This window comes from Acanthisitta chloris, unplaced genomic scaffold (genome assembly GCF_000695815.1).
Source record: "Acanthisitta chloris isolate BGI_N310 unplaced genomic scaffold, ASM69581v1 scaffold6286, whole genome shotgun sequence".
NCBI classification, from domain to species: Eukaryota; Metazoa; Chordata; class Aves; order Passeriformes; family Acanthisittidae; genus Acanthisitta; species Acanthisitta chloris.
Window position 1 is genome coordinate 53,038 of NW_008679764.1, and position 22,467 is coordinate 75,504.

A 22,467-nucleotide genomic window follows, 5' to 3' on the forward strand; every position below is an offset into this window, starting at 1 on the left:
CAGCTGCTCTGGCCAGGGCAAACCTTTGCTGCACAAAGTGGCCTTGGGCTTGTGGTCTGCTGAGGCTGCTCGTTCTCTCCAGAGGCTTTTTTTGTTTCTTCTGCTTCCTCGACAGTGTGGAGGGTCAGACATTGTAATCTTGTGAATCTGCCTGCCCTGAAGAGAGAGCCCAGGTGTGAGGCAGTTTGGGGAGGTCTGGGGTAGATGGAGTTTAGATCAGTTCCTGCTCAGCAGTTCCTGTGCTGCCGCTTGAGTTCACCATTTCAGAAGTGTCTTCCACCTCATTGCACTCCGAGTGTATTTTTGAAAAGGAGGCTCGTGTATTTGCAGGCTAAACAGAGGCTGCTTTCTCCTGCCCAGGGGAGCTGGCAAAGCCAGCTTTTGGGGGAAGGAGAGTCTGTTTTGGGACAGAGGCATTGGGCTGAGACTTGGGACGGTTGTGACCAGTGCCCAGGTGTGCGTGGCATGTCACGTGTGCCCTTGTCTCACCACATCTCTGCCTCCATTTCCACATGATTAACAAAGATTAAGACCAGTTTCTTTTTTTTTCTTGTCTAGTTTCTAAGCATTTTTGGATCAGGAAATGTCTCTTACTGTGATCAGTAACTCATCTTTGAGTAAAAGGATTTTGTCCTTAGGAGTCCGAAATGCTGCCAGTGTACAAATAAAAGTCATGAATTGCAGCCCAGTGGTGCAGCAGGCAGGAGGGCTCCCCATCACAGGGGCTGGCCCCAGCTCTCTCTTCTTGCATTAATTCTACCTGTCAACCCTAATTAACTCAGAGACTGTTTCAAAGATATGGCAGGAAGGGAGGATTTCCCTCTTCTCAAAATTAATATATTAATTTTGTATTTCTGAAATGAGCACAGAGAAACAATCTGCTCAGCTACTCCTGCATCACAGACCTTTCATTTAGGTACCGAAGATAACTAGATATATTTGACCTCTGTGTAATTTAAGACTCTTTTCTTGATTTCTTCAACTACCTACCTCTCCCAAAATAAGTCTGTCTCCTGTTGAACAATGTGTTACATCCTGGCAGCTTCAAGCACAGACCCAAGGAGGTTGTACAGCCCTCAAAACCTTGTACTGCACAGTGTGCTCAGTTCTCAGGCTTCCTTTGAGATGCACCTGATGAATTGAGGGAGCCAGAATTAATCTTCCCCATATAGTCACCTCTTAACAGCTTAACTTCTTCACTGCTACACTTGAGGAGTCACTTTGTAATTTCAGCAGAATTTCACTGTAATGTATTTGTTCCCATCTTACCCTGATGGCTGTTTTTGTACCTTTGGCTTATGAGAGACTATAACTGATTTATACACTTAATGAAGCTGTTGATGCTGGCTGATATTTTCCCCCCAGTTTCATAACATTTGACAAATAAAAAAGTGGAAAAACTAGAATAAAATCTGCCAGAAGTTACTTTTTTCCTTCCTTTTCTGCCAGGAGATCTGGTTGAATTTATTTTTTTTAACTCCAGACATCAAAAGTATTTAGATAAAATTTAAGAAGCTTTTATGAGCTTTCTTGTGTCTTGAATAAAAATTGAATCTGTGACTTTCTACAAAATTATTTCCAGTATTTTCCTGCTAATAATTTGTATGTAAAGCTCTGACTATGAGTAGCTACTAGGGACAGCTATTTTTACAGGATTCTGGTTCAAATCATTATATTTTACAAGCTTCATTCTCATTCTGTTTCATTTCTATTCAATACAGTGCTTACCTGCTGTCCTGTCCCAAACTGCTGTGTGCACAGTCAGAGTGGTTTTGTGCTTTGCCCCAGAGCAGGCTGCCTTTCCATAGTCAGGGAAGCTTTCTGGGATATATAAAACACCCATCTTTCTCCTGGGTTCACTCTGTATCATCCTTGTTAAATTTAAAGGTACAAAAAAAGCATGTCTCAACTGTATTGAAATTAGATTAAGAGTCACAGGATTAGCTCTTCTGCATTTTCAGTTTGCCTGTGGGATTTGGGCCTGTGGGGATTTAAGCATATAAATAGGAGTTCTGCCTGTGCATTGGTTCAGAGTGAGACAGGGCCCTGCTGGTGGCAGCTTGCCTGGTCGGGCAGAACCAACCAAGACAGTCCCAGCAGATGCTGGAGGAGCTGCCTGTGGGCTCTGCCCTGCTCCTGCCCCACTCCTTCCCTGCACCCAACTTGGCCCTGCTCCTGCTCAGGAAGATTGTACCCGGCCTGCCTTCAGCTCTGTCCTCAACTCCCATAGTCCCTGTGCTAGAACCAGCTGGAAACTCTCTGGCAGTGTGTTTACAAGTCTTAAAGTCTCCTGTCCCTGTGGTGGCAGAGCTGACCTTGTCTCTCAGATTCAGCCTTACTTCCAAGCTTTCTGTCTGGGCTTTCATTCCTGATGAGTTTTCTTTTATCACCACTTTGTTCAGCTGCTCACCAGATTTTTGTCTCCAATTCTTTCACATTCTCCAGCACTCTCTTATTGTAACCTTTATTCCCCATCCTTCAAAGCCTCAGTTCTATGTCCAGTTTTCTACTCAAATCTCCATCCTGCATCGCAGTGTGTCATGTCCAGGTCCCTATTTGATGGCCTTCAGTGTTTGCTGAATGTGATTTGACATCAGCTTGTCTGGAAAATATGGCACTTTGATTTTTCAGAAAGAAACTATTGTGAGATATTTCTACAACAATTTCAAAGAGAGTCTGCCTTGAAAATCTCCAGTGAAGCAGCAGTTTGTGCATTTGATGCTTTGCTCAGGAGATCTTGCAAAAATGAATGTAAAATACCTGATTTTAACATTTTGCATAAAAAGTATAAATAGTGAAAGTGAAAAAGCCCCACTCTTGTTTAATTGCAATACTGGGCTTTCAGGCTTATTTAGAGCTGGAAAATACTGTTTATTCATCAAATGAAAAGGTTAGAGTTTGACTTGCCAGTTAATTTTTCACCTTCATTAAGAACATAGAGAAGTAGAATTCTGTTTGGTCTCTGCTGTCCTTGACTTAAATGAGAGCTGCACAGGTCTGTGACCCTAAGTCTGATGGTACTGTGTGTCATAGAATCAACTGGGTTGGAAAAGACCTCAAAGATCATCAAGTCCAACCCTACCGTGCTTTTTCCAGTTGCTAAAAACATGTGGACTTTGTCTTTTTAGGCCCTCCATCTGCTCCCCAGAACCTGATTTCCAATGTCAATGAGACATCAGTGAACTTGGAGTGGAGCCCCCCGCAGAACAAAGGTGGTCGGGATGACATCTCCTACAACGTGGTGTGCAAGAGATGCGGTGCCGGCGACCTCAGCCGCTGCCGGTCCTGCGGCAGCGGTGTGCACTTCAGCCCCCAGCAGAACGGCTTGAGAACCACCAAAGTCTCCATTACTGACCTCCTGGCACACACCAACTACACCTTTGAAGTCTGGGCAGTGAATGGAGTGTCCAAGCAAAACCCCAGCCAGGACCAAGCTGTGTCAGTCACTGTGACAACTAACCAAGCAGGTAGGAACATAGGCAGTAATTCTCTTCCTCGCTCTGCCGCCTGTTTTTTAGGAAAGCTGTGATTTCCATTACATTTAGCATTAGCAAATGAATGCAGGGAGCCCTAAGTTGTGTAACTGGGTCAAACCCTTATTTTCTGGTTATTTATATGGATAGTTTAAATTCTTCAGAGCTAGGAAAGGAGCGGAGGGTTTGGCTGCGGTAGCTGGGAGCAGGCTGTGCTGCAGCGCACGGGGATGACACTGGGAGGCATTCTGCAGAAGCAGAACAGCACAGCAGCCCTGTCCCCTCGCCTGGACCACCAGCAACTCGGCCCTTTGTAGGGGAGACCCCGCACAGGGACAAGAGTATGTCCTTGGTGTTTACAAAGGGCAAAATATGTGCTCAAGGGGCCAGGATTGTGCTCCTGCCGCCCTGCAAAAAGGGCTGTGTAAGATTCAAAGAGCAGAGTGGGTGCTCACTTGCCTGTCTGCTCCTCTTCTCTCCTGCAAAGTCAATTAGATTCTGTCCCGTTGTTAAATAAATACCTCCTTAACCTGCTGCTGACAAGGTTTCAATTGATCAGAGCTGGCATTGCTGTAGAAATTCTATAGGAGCTTTCATCTTCATGCTGGCTAATTTTTGTATTTCATTCATCTGGGAGAGTGAAATACTATTTCTGCATATAGCAGATAATTTCAGCTACCCTAGGCAGTTCTGCTTTTTTTGGTCCCCTGTGCTTGACCTAGTAAAGGCAAAGGCTGCTGCAGCAGATTGCAGTTTAGTTTTGATGATAATTTGTATGATCTTTTTCTTTAATTACATGAAAACATTTCTTGTTTGCAGCTAGCTGGGATTTCACACGCAGGGTTCCAGTTGAGTTTTTAATTTAATGCACAAAATTATATACATTTGAATATGCCACTCTTCTATATGCAAATTAGATAGCCAGACTGTCAGACTGGCTACAAGACAGTCAAACCTGTTATCTGATGGCTCTCAGCACTGATTGCCTTCAGGTCCCACAGATGCTGCAGGCATTCAGCACCTTGGAGTGTAGCTTGCAGGGTTATCATTTATCATGAAACTTACGGTGTATGGGACTATATTAAGTGTATATTTTGGTAGAGCTGGACTATATACATATTTTAAATTCTATTTCCTAGTGGATGTGTGTGAAAAATAGGTGTGCAGAGTCTAAATCTACAAATTTTAGCTGTAGTCCAGAACACGTCAGTATTAACCGTGAGAGATAACATTCAGTTTTGCAGTGACAGTTACAAGCAAAATGGTCAAGTCGATGCTGAAGCTTCTTTGAAAATCTGGTCCAGTGTTTTTGTTCTTCACATGCAGTTGACAGCAGCCCTTTTAAATTATGATTCAAAAATTCAAACTATCACTTTGCCTAGTGAAAAGAAGACTAATAGAGAACAGGGGCTATTACGGAGTCTTGGGAGAAAGCTGCAGGAAAATGCTGTCACACGCTATATGAAAAGAGAAGGTTGAGAACAGCAGCAGGGACAGGGTTTTTGTGCTATGAATGCCTAGCAAAGAGAGTATTTCTGACTGATTTTGGCATGTGTAAGGATTAGTGGATGCATAGATGCATGAATAAGTGAGCAGGACCCATCTACCGTGTGAAAATTCTACCATCTTATGCTTTTGTATGCAAACCAAAATCTGATTGAATATGCAAATTAGAATTGATTTTGTTTATTAACCATGAGTAGCATTCTTCACATCAATAAATTTGTATTTTTGCCTACATTTCCAATTTTGAAACAGCCCAAACTACCAAATGCGTCAGAGGGCTGAAGGAAACTGTACTGGTAGAAATGAAAATTATCTCTAAGGTGCCACTGTTCTCCTGTTCTTCATATGACTTTGTGGTTTCTGTTGCATAGAAGATCTAAATAGAAATGTGTGGCCTAAACCTACAGATCTCAGCTGAGATAAATAGTCCTTACATATGCAAATAATTCCATTGATTTCAGTGAAACTGCTTGCTTGAGTAAAGGTTTGTAAAGTTAGACCCTTGGGTTTTACAAGTACTGATCTGTTTAATCATTGTAAATGTGTGTCTGGGGTGCATTAAAATCCTTGTGCCACTAATTTTCTTTCACTATATTTCATTATAAAGAAATCATGTCATAATAGAGCACTGCCACAGGCTTGGTTTTGATGTTGCACCTTTCTTGCACTAATGTAAAACTGCCTTGGTTTCTTTGAGGTAGTTTCTAAATTCAGATTAGAGCCAAGCTCCTCCCTTAATAACACTCCTTCCCTGTTTTACTAATAAAAATGAAGCTACCAACACTGAACATTTGTAAATTACTTTATTGGTTTTACTCTCTGTGCTTGTGCTTTTTGACATTTGATAGTAAAAATTGTTGTGAATGTACTTGGTTTTAGTTCTCTATGTATGAGCAGTGCTTTTGGGTTATATTCTGTTTGCAAGAGGTGCATCTTTGAGTTAAATTCAGTAGGAATGATAAGTATGCAAGAGACCAGAGAATCCTTCCTCTTAACAGCAAATTGTCCTTCCAAATGTGCAACTATATTATCAGAAGAAATAGACCAAAATTTTAGAAGCAGTTTTGATGTCAGAGTCAGGAATCCAGTGATCCAGGTACCTGTACGTTTGTTTTCATTGATGCCAGCCCCTACAGAAGGTGTTCATTTGGAGAGAGGCAGAAAGCAATGAGAAATCAGTTACTGGTATATGCAGCACAAAATTGAAGAAATGTGTTGCAATGACATAAAAGGTGCAGTTGAAAGGCACAGGTGGTTTTTTGTTTGCTTTTGCGATTTTACTCCTGGAGATAATGAAATGAGGCAGTTTACTTTCCCCCTTTGTTTAGAAACTCTTTTCAGTTTCCAATACTGTGGAAAAGTGTTTAAATGAATATAAGATTTGCCATTCAAAGTAGGATCAAAAAGCATTTGAAAAAGTATTTTTCCTGCATCCTTTGAAAAGGTCCTGGTTTTTATAGCTTGCCTTAAAAAAAAGAGAGTGAGAAGCTAAATTTCAGGCTTGGAACCAAGTGAAAATTTCTGTACCCTAGTGAAATACTTCAGTGTTGTGACATTTTAATAATTTTGAATGGTGAATTTGGCTCTTTATTCTCCATGTTTAGTATAATAATAAAATACTTTTTTTTGAGATGGGAACTGCTACTCTTTTCCCATATAAGATTAAAGAGAAATACAAAAAAGCAGGGATGGAGCACTGAGCTTAACTTGGAGCCAGTGCCCTTAGCACAGTGAGTACTGGAAGTGCTGATATTGGGAGTCTCCACCAGCAGTGGTGGCTTTAGTGGCTTTCAGTTTTCGATGAAATGAAATCAGCACTTTGTGCATTTTTAAAAAATGTGAAATGACTTGTGGAAGAGATGCAGACCAGCAATTCCCTTACTGTGATGCTAGGAGAAGCTAATTTCAATGAGGAACTCTACCAGGCAGTTGACTAATAGCTCAAAAATCTCTGGGCTCTTTTTTTTTTATTTTTTTTTATTTTATTCTTTTATCCTGCTAAGGATAATGCTGTGAAGCTGTTCAAAATTAAAAGTAAAGCTCTCAATAAAGAGATCTTGTTCACAGCATGCAGGAAGCTTTTGTGGTTTTTTTTGAAGAGGTGCTGAACAGTTTATATTTTTATTAGAGATTACAGCTGAGCTGTTTAGGTCTCCAGCCTGAGAGGCAGGTTCACTGCTCCGTCCATCCGTGTGTGTCTCCAAGGGGGCAGTTCTACAGGGACAAGGTTTTGCATGGATGCTAAAGGCATTTGTAGGGCAGGGGAGCAGTGGGGGGGGGGGCAGAGCCTAGACAAGCTTAAATGAGATTTAAAATCCCAACTCATTGCTTTGCTCCCTTCAGTTTGTTTGCATTTGATGAGGGATGGGTGTCCTTCTTGCTCCTTTGCTTGTTGGCGTTAAAGCAGTTGATATTTCTGAATAAACAGACTGTCTGGTGATTTGTTGCCTAGTTAGGTTACCTTGAGTTCAGTGTTTCCTTAGGTGCACCAGCACAGCTAGATGGATGCAGGATATGCCAATTAGGATGAAAAACCAGTATAAATAAATAAACTTCCTCTTTCTCCCGTTGCATCAGACTGGATGTTTTCAAGCTGCCTGTGCTCAGGATCAAGAGCTGATCTTTCTTATTAATATCTCAGGCTCTCTGTCCCATTTTTCCCTCTTTCTGTTCTCACTCCTCTCCCCAGCTTCTTTGTCTCTGCAATCCCCCACACCTTGCCTGTCTGGCTGTCTGTTCACCTGTCTCAGAGCTGCCTGATCTCAGAGGCAGAGCAGTGTTGCTGGCGGTGCTGCAGTCCTTCCCCCTCTGCTCTGTGTCCCCCTGGTCCCTCAGCATCACGCAGAGCCCTGCAGCTGTTCAGGATCCATTTCCAGGCAGGAACTAAAATGGGTCACGGTGCCACCAGGACTTGAGCACCGCCGAGAAGATCTGTGTGAATTGAGAATCTTCTGGGACAGGCTGCAGTTGTGGTGAACCCGAAATACTGACATTCAGTGCAGGGAAGGGAAATGTCAATCATTATGCAGTTTTTTTTAGCCTTTAGGTTTGTTTGTTGTTTATGTTCTTAATCCCATTACTAGAAGAAAAAATACTAGACCTGAAAGATCCTGATCTTTTGAGGATGATGATTGTGTTTTATGCCAGAAATGGAGGAGTGAGGCAAAAGAAGTGGGAGTTATTTGCTCCTGGATGACTCATAAGTTCTACTGGACTTTCTGGTAAGGGAATATATATTCCCATTTGGCATTTCGGTGGGTCTTCTTTGAAATCCCACGTTTCCTTTCAAATGCTGATTAGCATTCCTCACGTGTTGTACAGAACAGCACAGAAAATGCATATAAGGTCTTACATTCTGCCAGTGTAGTTTAGCCTGTGCTGAGCTACATTTGCAGTCAGTAAAAATTCATGGACATGCATTGCCCTTGGTGAGTGTGCACTCCTTGTATTGACAAAGTAATAGTTGCTCAGGCAGATCAAAAGCAACACATGCCAAGGCCAGGAAATCTAAGGATTTCATTATTTTCTTTTTAATGTGCTATTTTCCTGGATATTTATAACTTATCTACAAAGAATTGCTCTGTAGTGAAACATCAAAAGACATTGTTTAGTAGATTTCAGTCACAGTCCTTTCTTTAGGTGACTGCATGAACACCCTTAAACTACTACTGGAAAATAAAATTAACAGTTACTCTGGAGACTGATCGATCCGTCTGATTCTCTAAACTCCCTCATGTTCTTTAACTGTAGTCTTGGTTTTGGTATAAATAATAGTAAATCATTTCTGTTTGCTGAGAGTGTACATAACATTTTTTGATTTTGTGTGTGGTGATATTTATGTGCATATTAAGAATCTTATTGATAGGTAGATGGTGAAAGAAGTGAATTTTGCTTTCAGAAATAACAAGGTCTGTAGTGGTTCAGACTGCTAGTTTTATGCTCGGCTCTGGTGAAAATTTTCCTTTTTTTTTTTTTTTTTTTTTTAAAAATTAATGTTTGGCTTCAACTCAAATCCTAACTTTGAAGGGCTGTATAACCCCGAGGAAGACTTCATCTCCAAACAGCCAGGGAAGGAGCTCTGTGAATGTGAAGACAGAATTCATCATATACTCGTGTCACAGTTTCACAGACCCTATAAAATAGCATAAGCTGGCAAAATAAGTGATTTTCTGTTCTGGCATTGTCCTTCCCTAGTGCCTGGTGAGGCTCATGCAAGTCAGCTCCCCTTGTAGTGCCTCGTGAGGCTCATGCAAGTCAGCTCCCCTTGCACAGCTGGTGGGCTTTTCAGTCCACCTCCCTTGGGTGATGGGGGGATGAGGTAGTGCTGGTGAGGTTGAGGGCTTTGTGGAGAGAAGGATTAAGGTGCTGGGACAGGCTGTTACTAGGGAGCATTTGGACCCATTGGAAAGTGTTGAGGTGGGAGCTCTGCAGGAGTGTGAGTTCATGTCTCTGCCCAAGCAGAGCCACGAGTGGCACTCCAGATGCTGGGCACAGCTGGACCTGGCTGTAGCCTTCCCTTCCCAGGCATCCAGGAGTCAATTCAATTTTTCATTTTTATTTTTTTTTCAAAGTACTTGCTACCAGCACAGTCCCACCCTTTCCAGTTACTTGTTCCCTGCAGCCAAAGGATACAAATAGCTTGTTCCAGTAGTCCATTTACAGGCACACAAACCCGTGAGGAAAGTCATGCACGTAGCTGGGTGTGTATCAACAGCCACAGCACCCTGGCCACCCAGTTCCCCAGAAGCTTGATTTAAAATAATCTCTTGGCAAACATCTGGATACATGCCAGCTGTCCAGAGCATGGAAGCGTATGTGATACTACTAGCTGCTGCATTCTTTTTTCTGCAAAATGTCAGGGTAATGGAAAAGGGGAGTTGCAAAGGGGTGTTCTTATTTTGCTTTAAGGTGTTTGTACTGAGGATGATGGATCAGCAGTCGCCTTGTTCCTGAAATGGAGCTGTGTCAAGCGTGAATTCAATAGGGACAGAGATTCAAAACTAGTAAGCAGGGACTTGAAAAAAGGGGTGATCCGTGAGCGTGACACTCCGAGTGATTTGTTGCAGCATCTTGCAGAATTCCAGGCTAATTGTATGCAACTTTCTCATTTTGAATCTAAACCAGGGCAGTTTCCAAGGCTTCGTGTTTATCTGCTAGACATAAGCAGCGATTCCCCCTGTACACACATTTTCGAGCAGGAGGTTGGGACAAGTTGTCAGCTGCTGTGGGGTCTCACCTGCTGTAATCAGTGAGGTGACCTGCCAGGGTGTGCAGCACAGTGACTGCATTTTCTTCCCTCCCTTTGGTTCTCCAAAGGAGTTGTGTTTTGGCTTTTGCTGTCTGAAGATTTACGTCGAAGGGAGTTACTGCGAGGACTTTTGAAGCAAAGCAAACGATGTATTTTGGGAAGCCACAGACCTTTCAAATATTAACACAGTGGGAGATACAGAATGGAGATAAGTGATCCTCGCTCTAGAAATTTGGGAATTGCATGGAAATGAACAGGGAGGAGTATTTTTGAAGGGGCAAATTTTGGCATTGAGCAGGAGATTTCTCAGAGTCTTGGAGATGTCATGTGTTGACCACTTCAGGTTTCTTCTGCTGCATGTTTAATTGCGTGTGTAAGTTAATGTGTCTGAGTAAGGAGCTTCTCCAAGCTGGCAGATGCAAGTGGGAGTTTCTCCTTAACAACTCTGTGTTCTTGCAGAAGCTTTAACTGATGGTCTGTAATAAATGTGTAGTTATAAGCATACGTGCTCCTGTCTTATAAACAAAACCGGGAAAACTATTGTTGAGAAGGATTAAATTATTATTTTGAGGTAACTGCAGCTTTCCACAAAGAAATAATAATTAAAATAACAACTGCCTGCTTGCTGGCAAAGCTGTCTGCACCACCCATTTCCATGAATTTGTATTCAAGGTGGGGGATACAAGTCTTGGTCGGAAGGAAAAAAAAAAGTGCTTTCTAAAGATCCTTAGTAAATAACCAGCTTCAGGGTTCAGCGAACAGCTTAGACAAGTTGCATGTCAGATAGAGCCAAGAAGTAATTGCAGCATTTAAATAAAGGTTTGGTCACATTTTCTGAAAGATCTCATGGTTTTCTATGGAAAATGGAGGTTAGTTACACATCCTCCTAGGGAAAAAGATGGTTAATTTCAGGACTGTGTAGCATTGATCGTATTTAAATTTCACATAAATTTACCTCAAGGAGACATCAAATTCTGGTCTTAGTGCTGTTGGTACAGATGAGTAGTTACCAAACTGACAGAGATGAAGACGAGGTCCTGCAGTTTTTATTTGCTCTGGAGTATTTAACGGCGCGTTCCCTTTCACTGGCAGCACACTGACATTTCCCACTCGTGAAGCATGACGACCAGTCTGAGCCCTTCCCGTAAACCATTGGCACAAATGTTTTCATGTGGAAGGAGATTTTGCCCAAGAATGTTTGTGGCTACCAAATGCTTCGATGGGCTTCTAAGTTCTCTAGTTGTTTTTGCAGCTGACTAAATTAATTGGAAAGCAGCCAGAGAGACAGCAGAGTCCGATCTGTAGTTCAGCAACAATAAAAGGCTTCGGAGAACTTTATCAAAGCTTCCATTAACCCCCCGCTGATGTCCTTAAACAGGATTTTTTTGAGAGAGTGGGAGCACAAAAGCTGGGCTGCACAACTGCCCCTGTGTGTCCATTCAAAGTTTTTAAATCCGCACAGTTACTAATTAAAATGCCATGCAGAGTAGCACAAATAAACATCGCTAGTCCCCGAAGCCCAAAGTTTCTGCACTGGATCATAGTATGGAGGGCAGGATGCTGAACTGACCCCAAAGGGTGGGTAAAGCCATCCCCCTTTGGTTCAGATATTCTGTCCTTGCAAAATGTGTGTCAAGTCCACCCATATGCATGAAATCATACTCCCAGAATGCCATCCCAAGGCAGACTGTTATATTTTATTTATATGTTGCATAGTGTTGTGTTAAACCACGAGGACTAAATAGAGCTGTGGAGTGCCTGCTGGATCTCTGTAATCACCATTGCCAGGTTTTGGTGGGCATCAGAATGCTGAGCACACGAGTGAATAGTGCCTCTTTCATTGAGAAATGTCACTTCAGATTTAGCCCCACGTGTGAACTGGTGTGCAGGGAGCGCTTGATTATTACAGCAGGGCTCCAGTGAGCTTCCCCTCCCAAACAAAGAGGGCAAATGTGGAGCCTCTATCTGCATCTACTTGAAGGATTTCATGGCGTCTCCTTAGATTAAGGTAATCTGCCTTCATTACTAAATTCGAGAGCCAGAGCCCCAAAACTGCAAGTGCACTCTGAGAATGGATTCAGGGGCTCTGCAAATTGTGGTTTGTAAACTGATAATAACAAAAGTTGATCATGGATTTGAATTAATTTTTTTTTAAGTCGAAAGAGATGTGGGAAGCTCAAGCATTTGTATTTTATACCTTTGGTCATTTGTATTTCAAACCCTCCATTATGGAAGAGTCCTACTGTTAATTTCAAAGGAAGTGATAACTTTTGTCTCAGCCTTGTGAACTGTTCCTGCAGAATTTATTAGGATTTTTATCCCTGCTATCGAATTCTATCACCTAGTCTTAAAAGATGATTGACTGATTCTGATTTTTTATTAAATTCTTCTACTGCTCCATAAAATATCTTTGGTTTTGTATGTATTAAAATCTATTGAAAGTATCCATGGATTGTTACAGAGAGAAAAGGCTTTCAGCTGTAATGTGCTTTGGATATAAACCTCTTTCAGTTCCACAGATTACCAAAGGCTAAAAGGAAAGCAGTGAAATTTTTAATTAGCTTTTTTATTATTTTTAATTTTCTGTGTGCTATTAAGTGGTCCCATGAAGAGATAATAGAGCAAGACCATTTTGGCTAAGCAAAATAGGAAGGCATAGTGGGCTGGAAGAGGTGGCACATATATGAATTGAGTTTTGTGTGGTGTCCATTTATTTTAGCAAACAAATAAAGGCATGGTCTGAAGACAACCTGCTACAACAGCTCCCTGGGAAGACTGCGCTTGTCTCGGTAACATACTGCGTTCTTTAAATCTGTCCTCTGAATCAGCCCCAATTTATCTTTTCAGCATAAAAGGGAATGCAGATGGAATAGCTGCAGCCTCCCTTCTAGTTTATCAAGATATTGTGCATGCACATAAATAAGACAGAAAGTGACTGGAATATGTAAGTGGCTGAGTGTTAAATCCCATGTTTTTCAAGCTCCCTGGGAGCTTGGGGACAGGGCAGCCAAGGGGAGTCCTGGAAGATCTGCAGAGATTTGTGGGCTCTCTGTGGTACCTCAGGCACGATGTGCAGACCCTGTCCTAGAGCCTGTCAGCTGCTTGCTTTCACTGCTGCCTGTGCTGAAGGTTAAAACTGTAGTTACGGAAGTTCTGGGAAAAAAATGACCTGAAGAGGGTGGACTGGGCTCAAAGGGAGACTTAGCACTGCTTGCACATGTGGCATTTTTGCTTTGGTCAGAGAATATTTTTATTTGTTACACTGAAAAGCTGCAAACATCAGAGGTTAGAAGGGCTCTGTAGCACAGGAGTTCCCTAGTTTATTTTTGGTCTGAGCGCTCCCTAAATGAAAGGGACCAGTTTCATCTGGATTAAATGAGAAAATAGTAAAATTTTGGTATGTGTTGATGACAAAACTGGACTAAAACCAAAACTGTGAACCTTACAGGAAGGAGGGACATAACATTGAAAAATGCTTTGCATGCTGTTGGAAGAAGAAATTATTTTTGAACTGCAGGTTTTGAAGGAAGATTGGTTTGCTCTGTGGGTGTCAGTTCCACCCTGGCATCACCCTTAGAGGCTCTGAGGAGGGAGAGGAGGAGGAGACACCTGCCACAGAGGTCATCTCCTCAGAGCTGGGGGGCTCTCAGTGTCCTGCTGTCTGCTGGAATCTGAGATTGGAGTTGAAGCTCCAAATTCAGAATGCTACCAGCCCATGTGATTGCTGAGCTAATTGGGGATTATTCATTTCATGGGCTGTTATTTGTCCAGACTGTAGCTCAGTACCTCCTCCAGTACAGAAACACGGTTTGTTTCTTTGTATAGCTCCAAATCCTCATAACCTCATAAGGTCAAATTTTTAAATTTCTGTTTACTTGATTTTTTTTTTTGATTGAAATTTTTCAGACTTTGTAATGGCACTTGCTGCATTGCACAGGAAACTTTACCAATTATCCTTCTGAGTGTTTTCCACTGAGGCAGCCACCTTTCATATTTAATTGCTGATTCCAATTGGGGTTTTTCTAATTGACACAATTTTAAAATGAATAATGCACTGGTTTTCAGTACCCAGCATAAAACCAAACTAATGAAACCCCTTTATAAGTTTAATTATGTGCCACCTATGATGTAATCAGTTACTGACATCATGAACTAAGATTTTAATTTTAAAGTTTATGTGTTTCAGAAAGCTTAAGACTCTTCCCCAGTTTGTACCTCATCACTTTTTTTTTTTTTTTTTACTGAACAGCAAACATCAGGTAATTTTGTTTTTTGCAGCAACACTGTGTGCAGTTTTCTCTCTCTCATTGGGTCTATTAATGATGTTTAATTTCCTGAAGAAATCTGCCTGTTGTGGGTGAAGGAAAGGGGGTTTAATTCAGTTTCAGTGAAAGGAGCTGGTAGGAGAGCTCAGAGTGTGAGAGTTAGGTGTGCTGCAGCCTGATTCTTTCTGGTACTTTCCAAAAGCACAGAGTATCTATTTCCCCTGGAGAAGAGGAACTTGGATGGGGAGTATGGCAGAGTGTCTTGCAGCATCCTGGAAGAACAAGAATCTCCAAATGCTGCCAGACCAGTGTCCTTCACAAAGTGCTGCTAACATGAGCCCAGCAAACCCAAACCTTGATTCAATCTCAGGAGTTTCTCAACAGGCCAGAGACAGAGATCATATCCTGTCAAATCCATCTAACCTTTGTGCAGAAGGTACTTTACTGGAGTTGCAGCTGAATGCTCTGAATATCAACTATAATTAAAATTTATAGGTCATTCAGCTGAAATGTAAATACATAAATGCAAACCTTCTGCACAAGCCTCTTCTGTGTGATGGAGCTTAAAGTAAATAAAGCTGAAGTTCCTTAACTTTGGTGACTTCAAAACAATTTATACTCTGAAGCGTTAAGATGGGAAGTGTGATTTTTACTGTGAAGTAAGTCCTGGATTTTGAGTCTGGTGGGTGCTGCAGGGTCAGGAGAGCATGTTTGAGACTCAATCTGCAGTTGCCATTGGAGCAGAGGATTACAGTTAAGAAAAATGTTTATAATTTTATTACATTTTCTTCCCCCAAGATTCTTGCCATTTCTGACTATAGGTGATTGATCTGAGAAACCTAAATGGCAAAGTCATAAGTCTCTGCTATTACTGTGGCACTTGAGTAGCCAAGATTAGGCAATGTGGCCAAATCTGTTTGCTTTAGCAAAATGAGTCATAACATTTATTTATATATTTTCTTTAGAAGATACTTTGGTATTTCCAAAGCATCTAAGTGGCACACAGGGCAGAGACTTTTATTTGTCTGGATTTCAAAAAGGCTTTTAAGCAGCTCTCTTTACAAAATCTAATATTCTTAATGCTGAGTAAGTGACAAAGGATGTTATTTAGCACATATATATATATCATCTAGACATTCATGTTGTAAGGAAATAAAAAGTAACTGTTCAGGAACCAAAGAGAACATCATTAGAAGATGTGTTGCCTTGGGTGCCAAATCACACGTTTGCCCCATAATGGGTTAGATTTTATGCCGTAACTGTTGGGGTCACTGCATGCTCAGGTGACTTGGTGATAAGAAAGGACCAGAGAGCAGAAATGAGGCTTTCTTTTATAGATACAGACATGGGACATCAGGGGAGAGCTATCCTTTGCCCTGTGAGACAAAAAGTTGTCCTTTGGGCAATTACAGCATCAGTATTTTTGGTATTTTTTTTAAGGATTGTTGAAACACTATTTTAAGTGGTTTGAAGGCTGCACAGAACAAGTGGTCTGCAGGCCACAGATACAGTAAGTTTTTTTTCATTGGTCCTGCACGATTTAAGAACAGCTCCACCCCTCTTGTCTGTTGACTCATGACATGTATGCAGACATGTCTTAACTGCTCTAACCGTGGGCAGGAGGATGGCAAAATGGAAGGAGGTGTGTAGCTGCATGGTTGTTTGACTTGAGGAAGGGCTTTGAGAATTTGACGGGGTCTCATTCTGGGCACCTGATGTGTCTTTGGGGGTAGCTTTGATTTCCTGCTGGAAGGAACTGGAGGGAGAGTGGAGTTTGTTTGGAAAAGGCAGCTCAGCAGATCCTCCTCTTGTGCAGCAATGCAAGGGTGAAGGACAGGCTGTTTCTGGGGAGGAATTAGCTCCAGTGGCTACCTCTGGCTTCCTGGGAGGAACAGCAGGGTGTGTGGGTGAGGTAGAGTTGCCCTTAGGGGATGATGCTAAGTGGGTCATATTGCTCCAGACTACTTATTTTGAGCTGTGCCCCTTGTCCAGCATTATTATCTGCTTTAATAACTAGAGGTTATGGTCTCTAATTTCTCAGTTTGACTCCCCCAAAGGCTCTGTCCCCTGGGGTGCTGTACGTTGTGTCACAGCATCAGTGGTTTCTGGTGGTCTGTGCTTACTGAACCAGTCTGGGATGTAAGAGGATGGTTACAGCACGTGCTTCCCATGAGTCTCCTACCCAAATTCGGGTCCTGGGATCCTACCTCTAAGTGTGACTGCTCTGACTTATGGCAGTCTTCTCTTTGTCTGGACTGCCTGACCCATTTTTTTCTGCTTCTCTCAATCCAATATAATGCAGTGGAGCATCAGTGTTGGCTTCTTTAGGCTACAAAATTTATTGTTGTTTATATTGGGTCAGATTCCAACCTCAACTGGAGGGAAGAGTAACTGCAGCGTGACCTGCATTGTGACCAGCGGCTCCAAACCTGCTCAGGTCAGACAGCTGCTGACTAATTCCCCACCTTAACAAATTACTTACAGCTCTAGAGTTTCTAGAGCAACTCACTGCACTAAGTACGTTCACCCTTCTGCATTAATCATTCCAGTTTAAGCATTTAGAGATGTTTCAGTGCTGGTTTTTTTAAGTGGTTGTAATGTTCAGACAGATTTTTATAAATTGCCTTCCAACTGAAAGACTTGTTTTCCTGTTTGTTTTAAACTGGCATTCATACATACAGGAAATACACGGTATTCTGCCATGTTTCTGTTGGCAGCTATTAAGTTATCCTTGTCAGAACATGCCAACAGGATTTCTTAGCAAGCTAGCAGAAAGAAAACAAGCAGTTTTCAGACTAAACAGACCCCATGCTTGAGTTGTAATAGAGATCTCTTGCTAAATGCTATGCAGATTCTACAATCTTTTGGTTTAAGACAATCTTTGGGACTGTAGGTTGCAGATTTACATCTTTGGACTTACTCCAGACCTGCATTGCATGAGCTGACATCATTATTTGGCCTTCAAAATTGGAGGGCCAGTACCTGAAAATAATGTATTGCTGTCAAGAGCTGGCCCTCTTTAATAGCCAGAACGAGCCATCTCCTGGGCATGCAAAATCTTCTTTGTCATCCCTTCAGTTCTGATGTAAACTACAGGGAACTGTGGTCCCATCTCAGTTCCTAGAATAGTTTTGATCTAAATTAGAGCAGTTCTGGTATGCTGAAGTAGTCTGTGCTAAAACTGACACAGAAGTGGATGTGCAGCCCAGAAAATACACAGGCTTTTTGTGGGTCCTCAGCAGCCACTGTATGTCGCCAAGAAATGAAGCTGGATCGGAGTGGCAAAAATACAGAACTCTAATAATCCTCAACTACTACTACTATTTGTTGCTGCTAACAGCCTTGGTTTTCCTTCAAGCTTTTGATTTGATGCAAGTCAGAGCCAGCTTTTGTGGTTTGGCAAGATTTGCAGCACAGGTTCTTTTGGGAGAGGCAAGAAATGAAAACTTTTAAACAGAGGAAATGTTTAAAACATAATAATACTGTGTTAACAGTCTTTAAAATCTCATTTTTTAGCCCCTTTCTTTCTGAACACATCATTGCAAACATAACCGAAGTGAGCTGGTCCCCAGGTTTGAGAGCTTGTCACTTGTTTTTCTCAGAGGTCCTTGGCTGTGACTGAGTTGCAGAGCCTGGATTGAAAGGGAAGATCCCTTGTGCCTGTCATTTTGGGATGAAAGTGTCCTGTGAGAATATCCTGTGGCCAAGCTGGTGCTTTTCCTGAGCAGTGCAATTTCTAGTAACAAGAAGGGAAAGTTTGGTTCAAAAAAAAAAATTACAGCTGAGGGATTGAGAGAGAGGCCAGGTTCAGCTGTCACGCTGCTTCTCATCGCATCGACCAGGATTTTCACATGTGGGTGGATAACCTTGGGCGCTTTACTCCAGTGGCGTAGACTTAAAGTCTTTGCTTTAAATGCTAAAGCTTGAAAATGCTGGCCTGAATCTTGGCGTGTCTCAGTTTCCAAGCTGGGAGGTGTTCCTCGCCAGTCGTGAGAGAGAGGCCAGGTTCAGCTGTCACGCTGCTTCTCATCGCATCGACCAGGATTTTCACATGTGGGTGGATAACCTTGGGCGCTTTACTCCAGTGGCGTAGACTTAAAGTCTTTGCTTTAAATGCTAAAGCTTGAAAATGCTGGCCTGAATCTTGGCGTGTCTCAGTTTCCAAGCTGGGAGGTGTTCCTCGCCAGTCGTCATTCCTGGGGGAGGGAGAGGCAGACGGTGGGAAGACAGAGGACTCGGGAATGTCTTGGGAGGCTTCCAGTGGCTTGGTTGAGTAATCAGGCCTCTAGATCCTCGTCCAAGTCTTAACCTGGCCCAGTCATCACTCATACAAATGTTTGCTCCACTTATACAGAGGGAATAATGAAAAAACCTCAAAATATGCATGTGGTTAGTTTTCAAAATGCACATCCAGCCCATGGACTCTGGCAGGTCCCTTGGAGAGAGGCGGAGCTGTCATACAGGCAAAGAAAAATGGGAATGAAAACTCCAGCTCAGTTCTTCAGATGTGCACAGACATCTAATCTGTGTGTGCACGTCGGTTCACATGTGCAAAGCCTTTCATGTACTTATCCTGATGTACATACATGGCTTACACATGTGCTTTGCACATGTTTGGAAATGCGGCCATGCTAAAATACATTCTCCTTTGTTTGCAAAGCCACTTCTCAGGAGTACTCAGAGCACAGGGGTTGTATTACTTAGACACTGGAGCATTTCTGCCTATACAGGAGACAGGAGTGGGTAAAAGGCCCAAGGGACATTGGGAAGCAGAACTGAACATATTTTAGGAAATCCATCTCTGCCAAGAAGGACCTTGGGAGTCTTGGTGGATCACAAGTTGACTATGAGCTGACTGTGTACTCTTGCAGCCAGGGGGGCAAATGGTATCCTGGGGTGCACCAGGAAGAGTGTGTCCAGCAGGTCAAGGGACATGATGTTTCCCCTCTGCTGGGGCCTAGTAAGGCCACTTCTGGAATACTGTGTCCAGTTCTGGCTTCTCAGTACAGGAAAGATAAGGAGCTACTGGAGAGGGTATAGTGGAGAGATAAAAAGATGGTGGAGGATCCAGAGCATCTCTCTTATGAGGAGAGACTGTGGGAGCTGGGCCTGCTTAGTATAGAGAAGAGAGGACAGAGGGGATCTCATCAGTACATACATCACAAAGATGTGTCAACAGGATGGTGCCAGGGTCTTTTCAGTGGTGCCTTGAGACAGGATGAGGAACAGTGGCTACAAACTAAATCACAAGAAGTTCCATCTCAACATGAGGAAGAACTTCCTTACATTGAGGGTTATGAAGCACTGGAACAGGTTGCCCAGGGAGGTTGTGGATTCTCCCTCTCTGGGGACATTAAAACCCACCTGGATACATTCCTGTGTAACCTGCTCTAGGTGACCCTGCCTTGGCAGGGAGGTTGGACTAGAGGATCTCCAGAGGTCCCTTCCAACCTTAACAGATTCTGTGAAAGAGAGGTGCCTTCTTTTAAATTTGTCCTGTTAGATATATACTAAACAAGGCTGGATGCTTCTCACTTCCCTTGATTTGAAGTCAGTGTGGCAGCTAGTAGATTAAGTTGCTCTATTACATGAATAAAACTATCAGAATCTGGCCCAGAGAATGTTGCCTTTAGAAATGATTAAAACCATATTTGATTTTCTCTGTTGTATATCCTTTTCCTGCTGTGAGATTATTTACTACTATAATTTACAAAATCCCATGTAAACCCCCATAGTGTTACAAGGTAAGTAGTCAAAGACAAAACCTGAATGAAATGTGCCAGGTTCCCTTATATGTGTTGTGTCCTAATCAAGATAAGATCTTTTAATGGAAGATCTTTTATTGTCTTGTTTTGATTTCCAAGAGGACTTTTCTTCAGTGTTAGGTTCTCAGAATTTTTTTTTTCTAGTAATTAATATTGGAGCAAGCTTTTAGTATCTACCCTGGAAGGTAAAAACCCTTAATCACAGTAACATCATTAGTGCTTTCAAGCATTTAATTTTGATGCTTGACAAAGCGCATAGCCATTGATAAGAACAAATAAGTGTTGTGTGCAATTGAGGGAATAAAGAAAAGCATGAAAACCCCTAAGCTTCAAGTAATTAAATTTAAATATGTTATTTGAATTTAGCTGAGATAATGTACAAACTGTGGGTATATTTTTCAGTCAGTGAAAGACCCCTTGAGTAAACACGATCCATTTAAATTCAAATCATGAGGAGTGGAAAGTAAACCCTGCTGTGGGTAAGAAGGCATCTTCAATAAAACACTGGGCATTGTGTATCTTTGATATCTGAGTACTCAAGTGTTGTAGTTTTATAAAGGGCTATTTTCAGTCTTGGATGCCTACATGCCAGAGACTTTATCGCATCTATTTATTTCCTGGGTTGTTTTTTTTTTCTCTCCCTCCCTTCTAATTTGAACCAGTAATGAAAAACTGACACTCTGCTTCTGCCATCCTTTAAAGTGCCTCAAAACTGTTAGAATTCAGCACTCACTAGCCTTGGGATATGGCTTTATGGCATTTGGGTGAAGTTTTTGTAGTACATCTGTGCTCTTTCTCTCTCTGTAGGCCGTAAGCTCAGAACTGAGGTAATAAAACTACTAGTAGGTGTTTAATGGCAGGTTATTGAGGAAGTAGATGAAAGAAAATTGCAACATTCACATCGGTAGGGAGTGGGGGTTTTAAGGGAGAGGAGCTGCTGAGCTTTGAACTCAGGAAAGTTACACTTGGTGCTTTTGTTCAAGGGGGACCCCTTTTTAGACACCAAAATACCTCGTCATTGTGTGAAATGGGCTGTTCTGGTAGAATTGGTGCTTGGTATGTGCAGGCTGTGCATATGTGGCAGAAAGTTGCTATTGTAAGCAGTGATGATTGAGAAACACAGTGGTTGCTTAGTGCTCCTTTCCAAGCATCAGGGAGTAGGGTGGAGGAAAGTGCAAAAAGTGAAAGAAGAAGTGATCTCCCAATCCCTTCCATTGGTATTATGAGATCTTATTGCAAGCATCTTAGTTGTGCACATTGTTCTTTCTGGTCAAGCTGTCCTCAATGTGTTTGTGTAGGAATGTGTGTATCTAATGAACAGTTAGCCCACGCACATACGAGAGAGGATTCTGTCTTTTATTCTGCTCACGATCAAAGCATCAGTTTACAACCTGTTACATGTTTATCTTCACATCATCCCTAAGAGGCAATTTAAAGGCAAAAGGGAGAAGAACAAATAATGCAAATATTTTGCTGAAACTAACTCAGAAGGCCGTGACTGCTGCCTGGAGTGCCAAAATGAGCTGGCAGTGGTGATGTTCTGCTTGTTGTGGACTCTGCTGACCAGACTCTTATGCCCTCTTGGTAATATATGTGCAAGGAGATGCAGACCCATTGTTCTTCCAGAAGTCCAGTCTTCCAACTGCACAGGCCAGATTTGTAGGGCTGTTTACAGAAATAAAATGGAATGGTTAACTGAGGATTTTATCAATGCAGTGGGATAACTGTAGTAATCCCTGTGGGTACTGGGCCTAGTTCCTCAGGGTTCTCAGAGTTGCAGATCACCATCCTGTTGCATAGACCATTTTAGACCTGTGTTGCAGAGATGTCAGACAGCTCCTGGACAGCCTCTTGCAATTCTGGTACTTCCTCCTGTAGTTAACTTAGGCATTCTTAGGATTTCTGTACAGCATATGGAGAGGCAGGATGTACAGTAAAAACAAACTCAGAAACAAATTGCTCATCTGCAGAATACAGAACAAAAGAAAAGACTAAAAGTTAAGGAGGGTGAACTTGCATATAAGGGGCAGGAAAATAAAAAATAGGGCCATTCTTAAAATTGTAAGGAGTAACAAAGGAATTGACATATGAGTCTTCTTTGTGTCCTCAAGGCCAAGAACTTGTTTATTCCAGGATTGTCTAGTGCTTCAGATCAGCTGTTCATTTTTGAGAGACATGAGAAAGCACTTGTTAAGCTGTATAGAGCTAAG

General features: G+C 42.1%; 1 protein-coding gene across 1 annotated transcript in view; it reads left to right on the top strand.

Annotated features, from left to right (window-relative positions):
* EPHA4 (EPH receptor A4) overlaps positions 1-22,467 on the top strand; it is a 103,109-nt gene that overhangs the window by 52,685 nt on the left and 27,957 nt on the right. Inside the window, exon 4 of the mRNA XM_009077442.1 lies at positions 3,129-3,467. Within this exon, the coding sequence (XP_009075690.1) occupies positions 3,129-3,467 (339 nt within the window). The remainder of the gene's footprint in view (positions 1-3,128; positions 3,468-22,467) is intronic.